At 47.7% G+C, this 20,165-nt stretch overlaps 1 protein-coding gene across 1 annotated transcript in view; it reads right to left on the bottom strand.

Annotated features, from left to right (window-relative positions):
- The window catches only part of WNT9A (Wnt family member 9A), a 70,103-nt gene that overhangs the window by 12,311 nt on the left and 37,627 nt on the right, over positions 1-20,165 (bottom strand). Inside the window, exons 2-3 of the mRNA XM_073329600.2 lie at positions 11,374-11,633; positions 2,652-2,914 (exon numbers count right to left, since the gene is read on the bottom strand). Of these exons, the coding sequence (XP_073185701.1) occupies positions 2,652-2,914; positions 11,374-11,633 (523 nt within the window). The remainder of the gene's footprint in view (positions 1-2,651; positions 2,915-11,373; positions 11,634-20,165) is intronic.

Here is a 20,165-nt window from a genome sequence, read left to right as displayed (position 1 = left end):
GAATGCACCACCCTGCAGAGGCAGCTGACAGTCACCCACGTTCCTGTCCCCTTCAGCTGACTGGGAGGAAGGGAGAGAGGGCTGGGAACAATGGTCCTTCCTGGGTAGCTGCATCCCCTCTCGTAGTGCCCCTCAGACTGGTAAGGCATGCTTGACCAAACATGCCTCAGGGAAAAGGTCAGGCCTTTGTGGGATTACAGGAATTTAGCAACGCTCCAGAGAGACAGTTGCAAAGTCACGTTTAATGATACTTCGCTGAGAAACATGGAGGAAATTTAATTAAAACATCACTTACTCAAGCCCAGTGGAACTAATTGAGTGTGCTAACATTCTGACTTTTCATTAATGGGTTACAAAAGAGGGGGTGAAGAGGGTGGTGGAATAGCGTCCAGCCTCGCTTTGTAATATAACTGAGCCTCTTCCACTTTGCTGCCAGCCATGGAGCTTTGTGGCGTTGACTTCTTTCAGCAGAGGGTGGTGCGTGGGGAGAATAGCTGAGTGAGCTCAAGTAGATTTGGCAGAGGAAGGGAAATTGCTTTTTTAATAAGTGGGCTATTCAGAGCTCATGCTTCACAATAAAGAGGATGCTGGAGAGGTCCAAAGTCTAATTACCTCATCCTCACGCCAGACAAGCTTGCCCTTTCATTAGCAATTGAGGTCATATGGGAAGCACTTTGCAAGGCCGAACGGGCATAACCAACTCAGTGAGGATTTCAGTCTTTGCGGGAAGTTACAGTTGACACATCAATGGTGTCAAGAAGTGAAGTCAGAACCTCTACCAGAGGCAAAACTAGGGTTTTTGGTTTTATTTTATTTTTTTAAATGGATGGGGTAGAATAATACCACCACCTAGGAATACATGGCACATTTAATAGCCTTTGTCCATGGAGAAGTTGCTCTGTTGACTGGAAGGAGACTAGAGTTTGTTGCCAGCCCAGTGAATTAGGTGCAGTTCCCTTCTGCTGTATCTCAGGCACCCGTGACACATTCTGCCAGGGTTGGGGAGTAGTGTGCGGGGCGGGAGGGGCAATCCATGCTGCTGAGAAGCAGGGAGAGACCACCCAAAATTGGGGTGCACCTTTATCAGATTGTTCCAGTGTCGGTCCATGGCAGGGGTGGAGAGAGCATCTGGGTAGGGCTCTCTTGAAGGCAAGCTATGGGAGGGAGGAGTCTTCTTGCCCACCCCCAAGCCAACCCAAAGCAGACTCTACGGTGCACTACATGGATGCATCTGGTCCACACTAGTTTAACTAAACGGATGCCTTTAAGCCAGGGCAACCCCTAACGTGGACAGTTGTGGCCCAGTGTTCAGGCTCCAAGTCCCAGGCTAGAGCCCTAAAGTTGAATTCCCTGCTCAGCCATAGACTTCCTACGTGACCCTGGGCAAGTCACTGGCTTTCCAATCTGTAAAATGGGGATCACACCTCAGATGAGTGTTGTGAGGGGATAACTACATTAAAGACTGGGAGATGCTCAGATATGACAGTAACAGGGGTCCTACAGGTACCTTAGATATTAAAAGGGAGCTCTATTGCAGTCTCTCAAGTTGGTTTGTGCTAACTCAGATTAAGAGTTGCCTATTTTGAAACAGGGTAGATTCCCCCATTTAGTTAAAAAAAGTCAAGGCACCAGCTGGTTTTCGAGCAGCCCTCCCATCAGAGCTATCAATTTAGCTTTTGGTGCTAGTCAATGGTTGGAGAAGCTGGAGCACAAGAAGCCAGGTCCAGTTTCTTTAGGAAAAGAAAAGGAGGTTGCCAAGAAACGTGACCTTGAACTGGATTAATTAACCCTTTATTGGCATCCCCCTCCATGAAGGTATCGGGCTAGAGAGGCTGCCAAAGCAGAGGGTTCCCACACTTCCCTTGACATGCGCACCTAGCTCTCCTTGTTATCCCTGGGAATTAATGCTCAGCTCCATGTTCAAGTGACAAGATGGACACAAGGAAAAAACAGGTTACAAGGAACGCTTCTTATTCTACCCAAAGAACAGCTACAGCCACACCATACCAATAGGTTTAGCCACCAGGTTTTAGTAGTGTTTAGCTCTTATTGTGGCCAACCCAGGGGTAGCATTGCTTCGCCAGCCAGAGTGAACAAAGCCAGGTCAAACAACAGCCTCTTGTCTGCATCTTTAGTTATCATTGAATGATGATGGGGCAAACTATCCTGGCTACGTTAAGCTACATGCAGGCAGGACCAAGTATACCTAGACCATCCCTGACAGGTTTGTCCAAACTGTTCTTAAAAATCCTCCATTGATGGGGATTCCACACCTTCCCTGGGAAGCCTATTCCAGAGTTTACAGAATATTTATCTGAATATCTAATCCAAGTCTCTCTTGCTGCAGAAGGTGGGAAGCTTCTCAAAAGCTCCGCAGGAGGCATCTTAGTCCTGACAGCAACAGCGTGCAATTCTGCTCCTCCTGAGGGGAGGTGCTCATGCACCCTGGCAGTGGCCATGGTATTATCAAGAGGTAACCAGATGTGATCAAGTCCAGAAGATGGGGAGGGGAGACTTCCTCTGATTCCATTTCAGACCCAACTGTAGGGAGGTGAAAGGCAAAGTGAATTAACCCAGACCATCCCTTAACTCCCCCAAGAGCCGATTTCCACAGGAGCCAGATTGGGTGGCTGGAAGGAGCAGTCTCTCACCTTCATGCCCACAAGGTTGTTGTGAAAGTCCACCCTGGCTCGCAGGTCCTTGTTGGATTTCTTCCCTAGGAACTCCTTGACAAACTTGTTGCTGTACTTGAGGTTGTCACCACAACCGCCCCACTGCCAGGCCTCTCGGTTTTCCAAATCGGGGGCCTCGTCGCAGGTGCAGCGCTCCATGCGCCCAGCGCTGCAGGCCTTGGCCATGGCGTGGGTGAGCCCGGCCGAGGAAATAGCATAAAGGAAGGCTGTTTCCTTAAAACCTAGGAGAGGAAGAGAAAGGACAGTGTTACTTTGTGGCAGGACTGCCTTGCTGGACACAGTTATCTCCAATGGACTTGACTGACGGGATTAAGTTATCGCCAAAAGCATTACTCCACACAGGGTTATATGACAGAGTGAAATATTGGAGAATATAAAAACAATCTTTCTGTGGCAGAGAAGTGAGGAGAGAAAGGACAGATCAGCACTCAACCTGCAGCTCTCATCCTATGTGTGGCTAAGGCCTTGTTTACACGAGCAAACCCTCCTAGTGTAGCTACTCCAGCAAACCCTCCTAGTGTAGCTACTCCAGCAAACCCTCCTAGTGTAGACGCAGTTTATACTGTCATAAAAAGGGCTTCTACTGGCATAGCTCACTCCAGTTCCCTAGGAAAGAAGCTATGCTGGCAAAGACACTTATACTGCTATAAACTATATCTACAGTAGGGCTTTTTAACTGGCATAGCTATGCCAGTTAAAACAAAGAAAAACCACTCATACCAGCATAGGTATGATGGTTAGGAATTGTTAGTATAGACCAGGCCCATACCTAAATCAGAGGGGAAGGAGGAGGGAAAGTGTTGGGGGTTTTTTTTTTGGGGGGGGGAGGGTGGGATGGCATCTGTGAAGATCCCCAGCCTCCAAAACCAGCAGAGGAACAAGTCAAAATCCTCATTAAGTAATCCACAAACAACAAATTTGAGGTCAGCAAGAGCTTCATGACCATGACTGTGTTGCACAGCAGAACCACTTGCAGTTAAATGGTTACAGTGGGGAATATGAACAAGACTTTCTGCTCCAGAAGCACATGAGCTCAAGGAACTAGGTATGTTATTATTCCTTATAAATATCCAAAGAGTTGAGCAGGGAGGAGAGCGACCTACACAGCAGCTGGCCCATTACCAAAAGGCACGGTCACATTTGACAAGTGTCATGTGCATGCACACCCCCACACAACGTAGCGACTGTACCCATTTTACAGTTAATTAAACTGAGGCACAGACAGGTTAAGTGACTTGGATCAAGATTACGCAAGGAGCTGATGAAGACAGAAATGGCTCCTAGGTCCCCTACTATCAAGACAAAGCTACTGCATGTTTGAGATCCGATCCCAGAATTCCGTTCTGGATCAGACTCAAGAATCCCTATCTTGTGAATCACTCAAGCAAAGGGTGAGACAGTGGCTAGTGTCTGTCAGTCGGTCACCCAAAGACATGAAGGTTCACACTGCTAGAGGGGATCGGGCAGTGGCCATGCAAAGCAGTCGTTTCAGGAGTGAGATTACATGGTGCTGGGCCAGCACCAGTTTTAGCATTGCAGGGCATTCCCAGATCCATGGATTTCTAGGGACACAGCACTATGTAAGAGTCATGTTGACAGCAAGGGCCTACTGGAAGTCTGAACTTGGGAGACGCAGGTTCCATTTCCTGCTTTACTACAGACTTCCTGTGTGACCTTGGGCATGCCGCTTGGCCTCTCTGCCTCAGTTCCCCATCTGAACAATGAGGATAACTGCACTGCCCTACATCACTGGGGTGTTGGGAGGATAAACACAAGAGATTGTGAAACACAGAGATCTGCTGATGGAAGGCTCTGTCTAGGAGCTGGGCATTATATTGTCATAGCCCAATGTGATGGGGTGTTGAGCCCACACCAGCCCTGAAGGGGTTAAGGTGGCCCAGAAGCCTCTGGACAGGAGGCCCAGGGATTTATAAATACTAATTGCTGATGAAGCCCAGCTGGGGGAGAAGCTGTAGTAGCAGGAGAAGGCTGCAGGGACACCAGTCTGCCGTCAGAGAGACCAGGTGGGAAGGAGGAAGCTCAGGGGGAAGAATGAGCCCCGGAAGAAGGGTCAACCCCTGTGGGGAAAGAATGCCTTGCCTGAGAAGGCAGGGTAGGAAGAAGCCCAAGGAAACGGCAGGAAGGAAACTGTTGGGGTTGGCTGCTGATTATAGGGTTCCTGGCTGGAACCCAGTGTAGAGGGTGGGCCTGGGATTCCCCTACCAGCCACTGGGAAGTGGCACAGAACTGCTGGAGGTGCCCTCCATACAGTTGGTCCTGTGTGAGGCTGATATTCTGGAAGTGGGGACCATGGAGTGACCTAAACAGAGGGCTGAGCTCTGAAGAGAGCACTGAATTATGGGAAGAGACCACCACCACCACAGTAGAGTGGCCATCAGCAGGGGGCACCATATGACAAGAACGCTGCTGTGCCATGCCTAGCCAGGAGGAGGTGCCCTTGGGGTGGGTGAACCCCCCCCCATCACCCCTCATTTACTGCAGGCCACACAGAGCTAAACATCTCTACACAGGGTCATTCCCCCCACACACCCAATACGAATGCACAGAGGCATGGCCCCTACGAAAATCCCCAATTCCACCCATTGCAGCATTCGTTGGCTGTTTCTTATCTTGGTACCAGACAGGCTAGACTCTAAAGGTGTTACAAAACCCAACATTCAAAGGGCAGTGGCTGAAGGTGACTGTTGCCCATGCCACATAATCATCACACAACCCCATGATTTGGCCCATCTCAAGCAGGCAAACCTCTATTAGAGTTGCAGACTTGCTCCAAACATGGCAGGGGTGCTCAGTTGCCGTAAGTGATCCCCGTCACACAGGACAGATTGTGTATTATAGAGCGGCCACTGACAAATGTCAAAATCAATGGGAGCATTCAACACGCCAACATTGGTTTGTGGCAACTTTCTCCTGCTAACTTTTGGATGCGAACAGAACAGAGAAGAAACTGGATTTGGCAGAGAGATTCCTAGATTTGTAGGGTGAAGCAGTGTGCTCCACTGGAGGGATTCCAAACTGCTCAGGTGTGTGTCATAAGCTCCATATAGCTAGAGGTGGTAATCTTTAGATAGGGATAGAGGTGAGTGCTTTTGGAGCAGGACACTGGTCTCTCTGCTGCTGCGAGTGCTATTGTAATGCACACATCTCCTGGGTGTGGTGCTCTGTCCCATCTAGTGGAACTGAGACCACTTAGCCAAGGCTGTCAATCTCTAAGAGGTCCCAGATTCGATCCCACCTGCTGACGGCCAGGGTCTACACTATAAAGTACAGAAATGAGAATTTGCAACCATGTTGTAACCCTTCTGCCAGGTGGAGCCAGCGGCAGCCAGAGCTGGGGTTCCTTTCCATCGATCCAACACAGAACCGGCTCAAGTTCCCACCTAGTAACCTGGGAAAATTACATACCACCCCTGAAGAAAAGGAGGACTTGTGGCACCTTAGAGACTAACCAATTTATTTGGGCATAAGCTTTCGTGAGCTACAGCTCACTTCATCGGATGCATCTGATGAAGTGAGCTGTAGCTCACAAAAGCTTATGCCCAAATAAATTGGTTAGTCTCTAAGGTGCCACAAGTCCTCCTTTTCTTTCTGCAAATACAGACTAACATGGCTGTTAGTCTGAAATATACCACCCCGGGCGCCTCTGAGAGGCAATACTTCCCCTCTTGCAAGCACACAGTCTGAGTGTAGACAAGAAACTTAATAAAAGGAGGGAAGTAACTTGGCATTAATTTGGGAAACCACCACAAACAGGGTTCATAAACACAAACCATGAGAAAAAGACCAACTCCCAAGTAGGTTGGGCAGTGCCCTTTTCCCCTCAGGTTCTTAAGTCCAGCAACCCAAAAGTCCCTTTTACATGCTTGAGCCTTTTCTGCACCTCACTCACAGTTGCTGCTCTTGGTCAGTGCAGACCCAGAGTTCAGAGGTGCATCTGCAGAGTTCACCTCCCACCCTGGGTGTGTGTGTGGATGTGGGGGGACCTCTGCACATCAGTCTCAGTGATTTGCAGCTCTTTTGCATGCTGGGCAGAAACATTGCCTCATCAAGTGATTTCAGCTCTGATTTGTTTTAATTGCTCAAAAGAGACTCCTAATGAACCCTATTTAGCTCTATTCCTTTTAGGAGAAAAGCAGGTTAAGCCAGTCTAGAGAGGACCCCTTGGGAAGGGGGGGGGGCGCGACGCAGGGCAGTGCAGCCTCCTGACCAGGACACAACTCCTGTTCCCACCCCCTTTTACTTTCACAGGGCTCTGACATTCAAGCCCCTGCTTAACAAGGTTTTTTCGATGGAGGGTGCCCCCCTTCATTTGGGACAGGTTAAGCACAGTCCTGCTTTCCTGTATTCCTACAATAAATTACAACATTGCTGGGGTGCTGAAATATGGTTACCATTCAGTACGAAGGTCATTTGTACCCAACACCAGCCAAAGTTGATCCTTTGACACAGCTGTAAATGATGAATATGGAAAAAGAGCAGGAGCAAACTGTGGGTGTGTTTATGTAAATACAGTCTCTTCTCCTCCCAGCTAGCTGTCAAGGAAGCATTCCTTCAGACCCTGCTTACAATATAAAGCATGATATTGGAACAGGAGATCAAAAATACACTATGTGGCTAGAGATCCTGAAGGAAACGCCATCAGCCATCAATGTGAAACAGCCAGCAACAGATGTGCTAGAAAAAGGCAACAGGCATTTTTGCATCTGGGTTCTTGGCCTTGTCAATACAATGCTACCCTGGATACACAGGGAGCGCAACAGGCCCCAGATAAAATAGCCCAGGCTCTGTGCACTGCAGGGGGCGTATCAAAACACAGCCTGAAAATTAATTTGGTGAGAAGGGATCATTTGGCTGGCATGCTGCCACGGCACTGCTTAGTGGCAAAACTTCAATGTAAGCTTGCTCCTCTTAGGTTGATTTCACAACCAGCCCATAAAGGTATAAAAGCTTGTTCTCCACTTCTCCCTCCTCCATCCTTTGAGGCTTAGATTCCCAATGCCCACCGGCCTGCGTATCATCTCTCTCCGGCAGCTCAGCCAGTTCAGTCAAGTTCATGTGACATTTGGCTCTGGCCAGAATTAGAGCCATCTCTGCAGTGCACTATTTGATTGCACCAAGATATTTTGTAACAAGATAATAGACTCTAAATCAATGCAGGCATTCTAACCTCAAGTGTCTGGAGAGCCTGCCATCTACGGTGATCCAGTTTCAGCCATTTCCAGATCACTTGCAAGTCTCCAAAAACGGCATCCAAAGAGGATAATACATACAGTTAAAGGGATTTTTTTTAAAAAAATCGTTAAAAAGGAGCACTTATCTGGAAGTTACAACCCAGTGATCAGGCACTTTTGGTGACCAAATGCAAGATACAGAGAAGACAGGCAAGTTTCTCTCCTCCTTCAAAAGGTGCAGTAGCTCAAAGAAAGTTGGGGGGCGGCTATCTCCATGCTGGCACATTTGAGTAACTGCAGATTACTAGATAACACCTTCCCCTTTGCCCCAGGGTAATGGCTCTTGCAGTGCCGAGACAGGAACCAAGAACTCCCCTTGTAGAGAAGTGAAAGATTCCAAGGGCAGCATATTATGCTACCGGCACAATATCGGCAGGATTTACAGCCTCTGGAGGGCAGAGAATGCCAAAGAAATAAAACATGGAACAACGAAGCAGCAGGCAGACTACTGGAACCTGCAGGGCTGTCATTTGTTATGACAAGCCATGTTTTTAGGCAGCTAAAATTCGAGCACCTTTAATGTGGTAATGGCTGTCCATCAAGCCAGCTCTCAGCTGGAAGGAACAGACTGTGGCCTCCAGGTGTCAGTATAAGAAAGAGCCTGTACTCTGTAAGCTCCATTAACCAGGGGTAGTTCTGGCAAGCGGAGATATTTTTAAACGTCTTATAGCTCAGGTTCAGAGTCTAGGGTTTCATAGGACTTCCCTTGTTCCACACAGTCAAGGACAGGCCATCCGTTTAGACCCAACACGTCAAGTGATTAAATTCTGTACTACCTGAAGATAGGTGCAGAGAGGAAGGAGTGTCTCATGGTCAGAGCAGAGGCAGTACTGTGCCGTGCATACGCGAATGACACATGTTGTATGCCCCATGACCAGCCAGACCCACAGAACGATTCCATCTACTCCCTGAACAAAATGACAGCCTCTGCACAGAGAGACTTCACATGCACTGTACGTGCAAGGCCATTTTGCAAGCAAGTGTACAGTTGCATGCCTGACTCAAAATGTCACAGCATGCCACCGAGCAAGTGTTTGTGTCAGGACACCTGGGTTCCATTCCCAGCTCTCACTGATGGGATGACTTTCCCTTAATGTCTCTTGGGTCTCAGTCTGGAAGAGGGGTATAGCATTACTCGGCCATCTCAAAGGGGATGGAGAGAGAGTCTAAAGTTAGTTTTTGCCTTTCCAGAGCCCCCCCCTTTCAACCAGGGAATCTCTAAGCACTTTGCCAAAACACCATCTTATTTTCCATTAGGGAAAACAGGAAGTGGGTTTTTGCCTCTTCCAACTAGCTTCATTTGTATGCAGTATTAGTGAGACTTAGTTCCCTCCCTTCACACAAGGTTATGTGACTTACAAGACTCGCCACCAATATTCACTGCCCTCTTCTGCTCTCCAGAGCGGCTCACAGAGACAGTGTAAATTAACCATCCATATTGTCCTTGACCTGGAGCCATTCCAGGCCAGGACAAGTAGGGCTGAATGAAATGAAGCTTTTGCAACGTTTACTTTGCACTAGGACCTGGCAAAAGCTGACTCAGCATATCCTCTATGCCCCTTCATTTGTGCTTTGTTTCCCTTTCACAAAATAAAGCAGCTGGGCACATCCTGCTTTATGCCTTCATTTTAAGGAGAAGATTCAAAGCATTTTGGTCTGAAAGTGGTGTACTCTTTAGGCACCACTCTGTTTCATGGTTTATTAAAAGCGTTTTTTACCTTAAAAGAAAAGTCTGGGGGGTGGATTGGGGCAAATTCTACCCTCTGTTAAAACTCTTGCATTTAGAGACAGAACAGAGGGCAGATAATTTGGCCTATTGAGTCCATCTGTGAAACTCCACTGAAGTCAATTGGTAGCTGGCGTGTATGTGAGTATACTACTGGATCCATTGTTACCACACCCCACTTTGGGGGTCCACTGTGTTCTAGAGAACAGTGCTCTCAACCTTTCTAGACTGCTGTAACTGTCTGATTTGTCTTAAATACCCACAAGTTTCACCTCACTTCAAAACTACTTGATCACAAAAGCAGGCATAAAATTACAAAAGTGTCCCAGCAAATTACTACTGAAAAATTGCTAACTTTCTCATTTTTACCATATGAGAAATTGGAATGTAATTACTGTACTTACATTTCAAGGTATGGCATAGAGAACAGTATGAACAAGTCATTGTCTGTACAAAATTTGTTTGTACTGACTTTGCTAGTACTTTTTATTGGCCTAGTTTTACAACAGGCTACATATCTAGAGGAGGAGTTGTACCCCTGGTGGCTTGAAAAGGTCTTCTAGAGATCTAGATGTAGAATCATAGAATATCAGGGTTGGAAGGGACCTCAGGAGGTCATCTAGTCCAACCCCCTGCTCAAAGCAGGGCCAATCCCCAACTAAATCATCCCAGCCAGGGCTGTCTCAAGCCGGACCTTAAAAACTTTTAAGGAAGAAGGAGATTCCACCACCTCCCTAGGTAACGCATTCCAGTGTTTCTCCACCCTCCTGGTGAAAAAGCTTTTCCTAATAGATAACCTAAATCTCCTCCACTGCAACTTGAGACCATTACTCCTCGTTCTGTCATCTACCACTGAGAACAGTCTAGATCCATCCTCTTTGGAACCTCCTTTCAGGTAGTTGAAAGCAGCTATCAAATCCTCCCTTATTCTTCTCTTCCACAGACTAAACAATCCCAGTTCCCTCAGCTTCTCCTCATAAGTCATGCGTTCCAGTCCCCTAATCATTTTTGTTGCCCTTTGCTGGATGTCTTCCAATTTTTCCACATTCTTGTACTGTGTCCAGTTTTGGGCCCCACACTACTCCAGATGAGGTCTCACCAATGTTGAATAGAGGGGAATGATCACGTCTCTCGATCTGCTGGCAATGCCCCTACTTATATATCCCAAAATGCTATTGGCCTTCTTGGCAACAAGGGCACACTGTCGACTCATATCCAGCTTCTTGCCCACTGTCACCCCTAGGTCCTTTTCTGCAGAACTGCTGCTTAGCCACTCGGTCCCTAGTCTGTAGCGGGGGATGGGATTCTTCTCTCCTAAGTGCAGGACTCTGCACTTGTCCTTGTTGAATCTCAGATTTCTTTTGGTCCAATCCTCTAATTTGTCTAGGGCCCTCTGTATCCTATTCCTACCCTCCAGCAGATCTACCACTCCTCCCAGTTTAGCGTCATCTGCAAACTTGCTGAGGGTGCAATCCACACCATCCTCCAGATCATTTATGAAGATATTGAACAAAACCGGCCCCAGGACTGACCCTTGGGGCACTCCACTTGATACCGGCTGCCAACTAGACATGGAGCCATTGATCACTAGCCGTTGAGCCTGACAATCTAGACAGTCTTTCTATCCACCTTATGTACCCTGGTTGAGAACTACTGCTCTAGAAGGCTGAGCAAATCCCCCACTGGTCCCCCCCCCACTTACCTCTCTTCAGCAGACTGGCTCTGTAGCGCCCCTCAAGGGTGCAGTTCCACCGTTCGAAGCGGAACTGGTACTGGCATTCCAGGGCGCTCATGCTGATGGCCTCCACGAGGGTCTCGGCCACCCCTGGATCCCGCCTGCACATCCTGCGCTGCTTCTTCTCCAGCTTCAGGCGGTCGCACACTTTGTAATGGGCCTTGACGGCAGCTTCCTCCATTTCTGAAGTCAGAGGGAGGATGGTCAGAGGTTCATTCCCAGTCAGCCTGTGAAGAGACCAGGGCACAAGGTTGGGGAGTGACAAAAGAGAATGGACTAGTCAGAAAAACAGCTACCATGCTCAAAGTACATTCTAGCATCTCCAGTTGGTGCCAGCCACTGGCTGGAGACCCTGCCTCACGGAGTTGGGGGGTGAAAAGGAGAGAGACACACAGCACATGTACTGCATTATGGCTCTGCAGTCATTGGGTTCTATGCAATGACCCCCCCTGCTCTCATAACTCACCCACCTTCAGGCCTAGGTTCAGGTTATGCCACCAAGAGGCTTTAGTTTTCAAGTTTGTTCCTCTAAGTTAAGTGATTTGGGAGCTTGGGGGGGTGGGGGGGAAAATAGGTGTCCCATCCCCTTCAAGCACAAGGTCCTTGACTTGTACAATGTGCAACAAAAGAAGCTAGCATACTGTTCCTGGTGTCGAGTGACTGGCTGCTGGACGCTGACCAGGCTGGCAGCGGCCCCAGGGAGTAAAGAAGCTGCAGGAACATCTGCTGGAAGCATGAGCAGTTTGTTGGTTTTTCTAACAGTAGCCAGCTCTCCTGGCTCTGCCCTCTTCCGGCCAGGTGCCAGTGTAGTCAGTCAATGGGAATCACTATACAGGGTTTTGAGGGACCTGAAGATGCATTTCCCCCCAGCCAAAAAGGAAGAATTGCTAAAGCCAGAATTAAAAAGCTTACTGGAACGTTTCAGCCCTGGACAGACACACACAGAGCGAGTGCGGGGCTGGGCGTTCACCTTCACTGAAGCATACTCTGTTGGTTTCAGAACTTGCAGACCCCTAACAGGGCCCAATATGGGGGGAGGGCAGCAAAGACAGGGCAGGAAGAAGGGGAGGGGGAAATGGACAACTTTGAGTTAAAAATAAGGTTCTAGAACCTTAAAAAGTTATCCTTTTGTTTTAATATTTAGGAGGAATTTCATGTTAAACATAGGGATTCTCCCTACCAAGCAGGCAATCAATCCCCAGCCAATAGCTGGAATGCCAAGATATTTCTTTACAAACAAATTTGTATTCCAAGTCCTGATCTGAGCCCCCACACCCAGCTGAGTTGACTGAAACATTAAAAGCCACTTCATAGAAGTCCATGTTGTTCTGTGGGATTTAAAAAAAAAAGGGACCCATTGTTTCTCCAAAATTGTTTTGCTGATTTTGTTGAAGGTTCTCCCCCACCTCTTGGCCACTTTTGAAGTATTTGTTTGTTTTTTTAAATGACTGAAGGAAAAGGGGACAAAAAGAAATAAGGGGGAGGCACTGATAAGTGAAAAAAAAAATCAAAGAGTGAACAAACAACTGAGTGAAAGTATTCCAAAAAACTAGCCATTTTCCCCAAAGACTGTTTTCAAAAAAGGTAATTTTTAAACCTCTTTGTAAATGGGATGTGGATACAACACATGCTCCGGGCCCTTTACTTACTAAGGAAAAGGGGCATCCAACCTCACTGAGGCAGGGCTACTTGACATGAACACGCAATATTTATGTGCTGCAGCAAATTCGGTGGGCCATTCACCATGTGTACCCATCAGCACAATTGCCTGAACGGTTTGTTCCTTGACATTTCTACAGCTAACTTAGGAGGCACATGCAAATCTAAGAGAAAAGAAAAATATGGGGGGGAGGGCATATTTTGTAAATCAAGTCAGCCTCCAGTGACTCATCTACTTGATCTGGGACCACTCACTGCAATATTCCAGAAGATGTACACCACCAGGATTGTGCAGCAGTCGGATACGACAGATGAGGGGGACATACATCTACATGGACAATATGGCTAAGATTTTATAAAGTGACTGATGATTTTTGGTGCCTCAGTTTTCCAGTGCCCAAATGGACTCCTTAAAGGGAGCAGATTTTCAGAGGGCAGGTGCTCAGCATCTTCTGAAAATAAGGCCCATTCAAGGTGCCTAGTTGAAAGGGGGGGGGGTGGAAAAAACACACACACACCCGGCTCCTGAAATTAGTCACTAATCAAAAAGCTCAGGCTTTAAAGACAGTACAGAGATAGCAACACTCCAAAACCCTCAGTCAGTTCAGGCCTTTAGCAGTTGCTTGGGATTAGTGTTTGGAAAGCCAGAGAAATGGTAAAATATCAAAGCATTAAATGGATCAGTGGTAACCTGAATGTTTTAAGTGCTCTGTGCAAAGAGTCTTTGCAGGATGCTTCCAGGATTGACCATGGGGGCTTGTGGTTGATAGCCAAGGTGATAGGACAACTCTAGTTTGTAGGTTTCCACCCTTGCCACCGGTTCCTGCTCACCCCCTTAATAAAATTTTACAGAAAGGTGCCTGAATGACATCTCCAAAGATGGAACTTGACTACCATGAAAGTCTAACAGCTCATTAGCTCAGAGTCCTGACTAGTGAGTAGGGGGGAAAAAAAAAAAAAAATCATTCAAGTCCACTCTTTGGATTTCAGCCTGCTTGCCGGCCCTTCTCTTTGCTCAGCAGCCTAGGGTTTGGCATCACTTCCTCCATATCCTTCAGAAGTAACTTTGGACCTTAAAAGCTGGTCTACACTCCAGGGGCTATTGCAGCACTGTAGCTAGAACCCTGCGGCATACTCCAGTTCTGAAAAAAAGCATGTAACTCCACCTTCTTAAGCAATGGTAGCTAGGTCAAGGGAAGCTAGGTCTACATCTGGGGTTAGCTGGGCAGAGCCACAGGGTTCTGGGGGGTATAGATTTTTCTCCACATTCCTGAGTGCCATAGCTACGCTAACTTAAAATGTAAGTGATGACCACGCCGAAGCTTCAGAAAAAAAACTCCTGTTTTGCTCAGTTCAGTGAGAAAAGACCCATCCAACGAGCATGATAATGGACACTTATCACCCAACCCAGCTTCATGGCTTTTTTGTTGAGGTCTGCTTGAGGCCAAAGCAAGAGAACAAGTTATAAAAAGGGGTCTCGTGACCAAAGCAAGTTTACAGGGTCAGTAGCAGTTGCTGCTACTTGACCAACAAAGGCCTGTCGTCCCATTCAGAAAAACCAAACCAAGAAATGAGGTGGCGGGGGGAGAAAAAAAAAAAACAGTAAAATGAAGTGTGCGCCTCTCCTAGCTGTTACACAGAGCCTGTCTTCCAGGCGAAGGACTCCTGGGGAACAAACGATGCAGAGTAATATGCATCTGTGGCATGAAATCTATGCCCATTCCAGCAGGGGGTGCCACCCTAGCAGTATCAGGACTTTACTGTGACCGTTCCAAGGGCTGAGGTGGCATTTTCAAAAGAGTGCCACCAACACCCCCCCCCCCCCCGCGCCAGGGAATGTCAGTGCCGGTGCCTGAAATGCTAGCTTAGGGCTGCCACGGCAAGGAACCCTTATAATCCATCTAGTCCTTTTACGCAACCTAGGCTGAGTGAGGTCTTGTGAGGCCATGGTGTCCAAGTCAGATGCCCTCTGGGCTCTGCACAGAGGCTGAGCTGTTCCTGCCCAGGAGTCCGGGGCTCTGTCGGGGTGAAGGAAGTTCATGTATGCTCCCCCTGTGGGAAAAAAATCCTCAGCTTTGGTGATTAAACTGCCACCTAGGAGGCTACATGCAATGGTGTTATTTTGACTTGAGGGGGAAAATGCCCTTCCATTAAGTCCTGGACTGAGCCCAACTGCTTGTTTATCAATCAGGTGGCTCTAAGAAAAATTACTTTTGGTCCTTAAGAGGGAGAGTGGGCTAGTGGGTCAGGCACTGGACTGGATGTCAGAGACCTGGGTTCTATTCCCCACTGCCTGCTGTGACACTGAGCAAGACACTTCACCCTACTGTGCCCCATCCCACCCTTTGCCGGTCTTGTAGTCTTTTTAGACAAGACTCTTACTATGCATCTCTCCCCCCAGCACCTGGCACAATGGGGCCCTGATCTTGGATGTGACCTCTGGACACTACAGATAATTTCAGCGAAAAGTCTAGGATGCATTTGACAGTAGAGGTGTTCCCGGAACAATCCCAGCTCCCCCCCCCAGGAGGTGGTTTATTGTTAGTGGGAACAGTTTCTAATAGTGACTGGATTTATATTAGTCATGTTTCACCATTCAGTCTGCATCTTACTGCAAAATGCAGTGCTTAGTTGGGAATCATTAAAGTTAGTCTCATCTCTTTTTAAAGAGACACTGGCATTATATCTGCTTTCAATATTGCAATAAACTGTTGGCAAGTGGTACTACCCTGGATGCTCAGTTGTGCCCAGCCCTACAATGCTAAAAGGTTTCCCCTCTAATATCAAATTGCAGTGATCCATGCTCTAATATTCAGAGAGAGAGAGCGCAAGCATGCGCGCAGGGCTGGATCTTGAAACTTCCAGCTTACCATAGCGTGCCTCACACGGACAGTGGCAAAGTCCCTAGACAGCTATGTATTTGTGGCAATATGGATTTGCCTGAACTTCTAGATAGATGCTACTCCCCAATGAGCCCTGGTTTTAGACAGACTCTAAGCTAAAGCTTTAGTTCTCTGCCTAGCAAGAGGATTTGTTGGTGATCAGTCCAAGCGGGACGAGAGAGGCAAAAGCACTCCCAATTTGACATAAATCGGGAGTTGCCTGAGCCAAGCAGAGCCACATCACTGCAAGAAAACTGCTTGGCTATATCTGCCTGGAATGCCAGGCCTGGTGAAATCCAGCAGTCCACTCTCCGCTTCCACAGGATTTCTGCACGACACCCCCCCCTCCCCCAGTGGATCTCTTTCCTTTTTACTTGACTACTTTGCCGGCAGTTCTACTGCCTTTGCCAGCCCCTCTTCCTTCTGACCTTCTCCTTTCTCCCAAAAAGGCTTTGAGAGGCAACTCTGTTGTATCCAGTATGAATGTATGTCACAGCCCAATGACTCTGCAGAGCACACAACATAGCCCAGTGACTCAAGTGAAGGAAGCCAGACACTAGTTCAGACTGGACCATGTGGAACAGATCTGATGTCTTTTCCTTTCAGCTTTCCAGCAATTCCAAATTGGGATTTTCCCCTCCTCCCAATAACTTTCCTAACTTGGGCCCACATCATACCCCCTTCTACAAAGTAGAAACACTACTTAGTTTAATGGGTCCAATTTCTCTCTGGGACAATTACATGGACTTCAATGGAGATTAATCTGGACATCTGTTTGATGCCCGGCCTAGTCTTTGAAGGCCAGTAATTCATGAAGCATTCACCACAGTTGTTTTCACTAGTCCAGTGCTTACAGAAAATACTACACCAGTGAATTGTAACTAGCTATTTAGTTGTCTGTAAGAGGAATACAGCATATAGCTCTGTTGTAGACATGAGAGGTAAACTGAAGAGATTTTTGATTTTACCAATACAAGTCATGGGGAACCTCCCTTAAGTTATTTCAGGTTTCCCGAAGTAGCCATCCAGCTAGTATGTTCAATAGATTCCAACTTACAGAACAGGAGATGCTTATACCAGACTTTCAATGCGCAATCCAAATTGATCCAAAAAGCCATCAAGAAGTCCATCACCATAAAAAAAAGTAGCAAACTTCCACCATTCTCTGAACTTCAGCACAAAACTGAAATCCCCCCCACACACACTTTGGCTACCACAAAAAACCCCACCCACCACTTACCCCCATGCCACAATAAGATTCCCTCCAAACCTCAGCCCAGATTTGTTGGCCTTCTGGGTGTCTCAGTGCAAGTCAAGCACCTTGCCCCTCAAGAACATCCTGTCAGCAGCTCCCTCCGTTATAAATTAAGGGAGAGCTAGGTGGAAAGCCCCTATTGATTTCTCCCTGTGTCACACCACCACAGAAGGGGGCATTGCAGGTAGACAGATCCCACACCACTTTGGTTTGGGCCTCTGAAACACCTAACACAATCTCCTCTATCTGGAAACTAACAGGCATAGAATCATAGAATCAGGGTTGGAAGGGACCCCAGAAGGTCATCTAGTCCAATCCCCTGCTCAAAGCAGGACCAATTCCCAGTTAAATCATCCCAGCCAGGGCTTTGTCAAACCTGACCTTAAAAACCTCTAAGGAAGGAGATTCTACCACCTCCCTAGGTAATGCATTCCAGTGTTTCACCACCCTCTTAGTGAAAAAGTTTTTCCTAATATCCAATCTAAACCTCCCCCACTGCAACTTGAGACCATTACTCCTCGTTCTGTCATCTGCTACCATTGAGAACAGTCTAGAGCCATCCTCTTTGGAACCCCCTTTCAGGTAGTTGAAAGCAGCTATCAAATCCCCCCTCATTCTTCTCTTCTGCAGGCTAAACAATCCCAGCTCCCTCAGCCTCCCCTCATAACTCGTGTTCCAGTCCCCTAATCATTTTTGTTGCCCTTCGCTGGACTCTCTCCAATTTATCCACATCCTTCTTGAAGTGTGGGGCCCAAAACTGGCCACACTACTCCAGATGAGGCCTCACCAATGTCGAATAGAGGGGAACGATCACGTCCCTCGATCTGCTCGCTATGCCCCTACTTATACATCCCAAAATGCCATTGGCCTTCTTGGCAACAAGGGCACACTGCTGACTCATATCCAGCTTCTCGTCCACAGTCACCCCTAGGTCCTGTTCCACAGAACTGCTGCCTAGCCATTCGGTCCCTAGTCTGTAGCTGTGCATTGGGTTCTTCCGTCCTAAGTGCAGGACCCTGCACTTATCCTTATTGAACCTCATCAGATTTCTTTTGGCCCAATCCTCCAATTTGTCTAGGTCTTTCTGTATCCTATCCCTCCCCTCCAGCATATCTACCACTCCTCCCAGTTTAGTATCATCCACAAATTTGCTGAGAGTGCAATCCACACCATCCTCCAGATCATTTATGAAGATATTGAACAAAACCGGCCCCAGGACCGACCCTTGGGGTACTCCACTTGATACCGGCTGCCAACTAGATATGGAGCCATTGATCACTACCCGTTGAGCCCGACAATCTAGCCAGCTTTCTACCCACCTTGTAGTGCATTCATCCAGCCCATACTTCCTTAACTTGCTGACAAGAATACTGTGGGAGACCGTGTCAAAAGCTTTGCTAAAGTCAAGAAACAATACATCCACTGCTTTCCCTTCATCCACAGAACCAGTAATCTCATCATAAAAGGCGATTAGATTAGGCAGGCATGACCTTCCCTTGGTGAATCCATGCTGGCTGTTCCTGATCACTTTCCTCTCATGCAAGTGCTTCAGGATTGATTGTTTGAGGACCTGCTCCATGATTTTTCCAGGGACTGAGGTGAGGCTGACTGGCCTGTAGTTCCCAGGATCCTCCTTCTTCCCTTTTTTAAGGATTGGCACTACATTAGCCTTTTTCCAGTCATCTGGGACTTCCCCGGTTCGCCACGAGTTTTCAAAGATAACGGCCAATGGCGCTGCAATCACAGCCGCCAATTCCTTCAGCACTCTCGGATGCAACTCGTCCGGCCCCATGGACTTGTGCACGTCCAGCTTTTCTAAATAGTCCCTAACCACCTCTATCTCCACAGAGGGCTGGCCATCTCTTCCTCATTTTGTGATGCTCAGCGCAGCAGTCTGGGAGCTGACCTTGTTAGTGAAAACAGAGGCAAAAAAAGCATTGAGTACATTAGCTTTTTCCACATCCTCTGTCACTAGGTTGCCTCCCTCATTCAGTAAGGGGCCCACACATTCCTTGGCTTTCTTCTTGTTGCCAACATACCTGAAGAAACCCTTCTTGTTACTCTTGACATCTCTGGCTAGCTGCAGCTCCAGGTGCGATTTGGCCCTCCTGATATCATTCCTACATGCCCGAGCAATATTTTTATACTCTTCCCTGGTCATATGTCCAACCTTCCACTTCTTGTAAGCTTCTTTTTTATGTTTAAGATCCGCTAGGATTTCACCATTAAGCCAAGCTGGTCGCCTGCCATATTTACTATTCTTTCGACTCATTGGGATGGTTTGTCCCTGTAACCTCAACAGGGATTCCTTGAAATACAGCCAGCTCTCCTGGACTCCTTTCCCCTTCAAGTTAGTCCCCCAGGGGATCCTGGCCATCCGTTCCCTGAGGGAGTCGAAGTCTGCTTTCCTGAAGTCCAGGGTCCGTATCGTGCTGCTTACCTTTCTTCCCTGCGTCAGGATCCTGAACTCAACCAACTCATGGTCACTGCCTCCCAGATTCCCATCCACTTTTGCTTCCCCCACTAATTCTACCTGGTTTGTGAGCAGCAGGTCAAGAAAAGCGCCCCCCCCAGTTGGCTCCTCTAGCACTTGCACCAGGAAATTGTCCCCTACGCTTTCCAAAAACTTCCTGTGCATCTACATGCACATCATGGAACATTCGTGTCATGTGCTAGCAATATACAGCGTTTAACCAGTAAGATACTGAATTCAGAGTCAATTCAGGATAGATAAGTCTCTGGGCCAACTCCATCCTCAAGGTCAGTGGCCCCCCTCTGACATCGATGATCATCATCCCCTCTGGGGGCTGGTTTTTGCAACTTCATTTTCCCTTAGTTATCTTCCTCAGTGCTCTTTTGTTCAGAGGGTCCTCCTTCCTGCATTCTCTATGAGGGGCCCATAGGGCCGCATCCTTGCCCTCCTCTTCTTTTACTTCCCATCAGGTTATCCTTTTGGGTGCCCT

This window comes from Lepidochelys kempii, chromosome 2 (assembly GCF_965140285.1).
Source record: "Lepidochelys kempii isolate rLepKem1 chromosome 2, rLepKem1.hap1, whole genome shotgun sequence".
Taxonomy (NCBI): domain Eukaryota; kingdom Metazoa; phylum Chordata; order Testudines; family Cheloniidae; genus Lepidochelys; species Lepidochelys kempii.
This window is presented reverse-complemented; position numbering and strand designations above follow the sequence as displayed.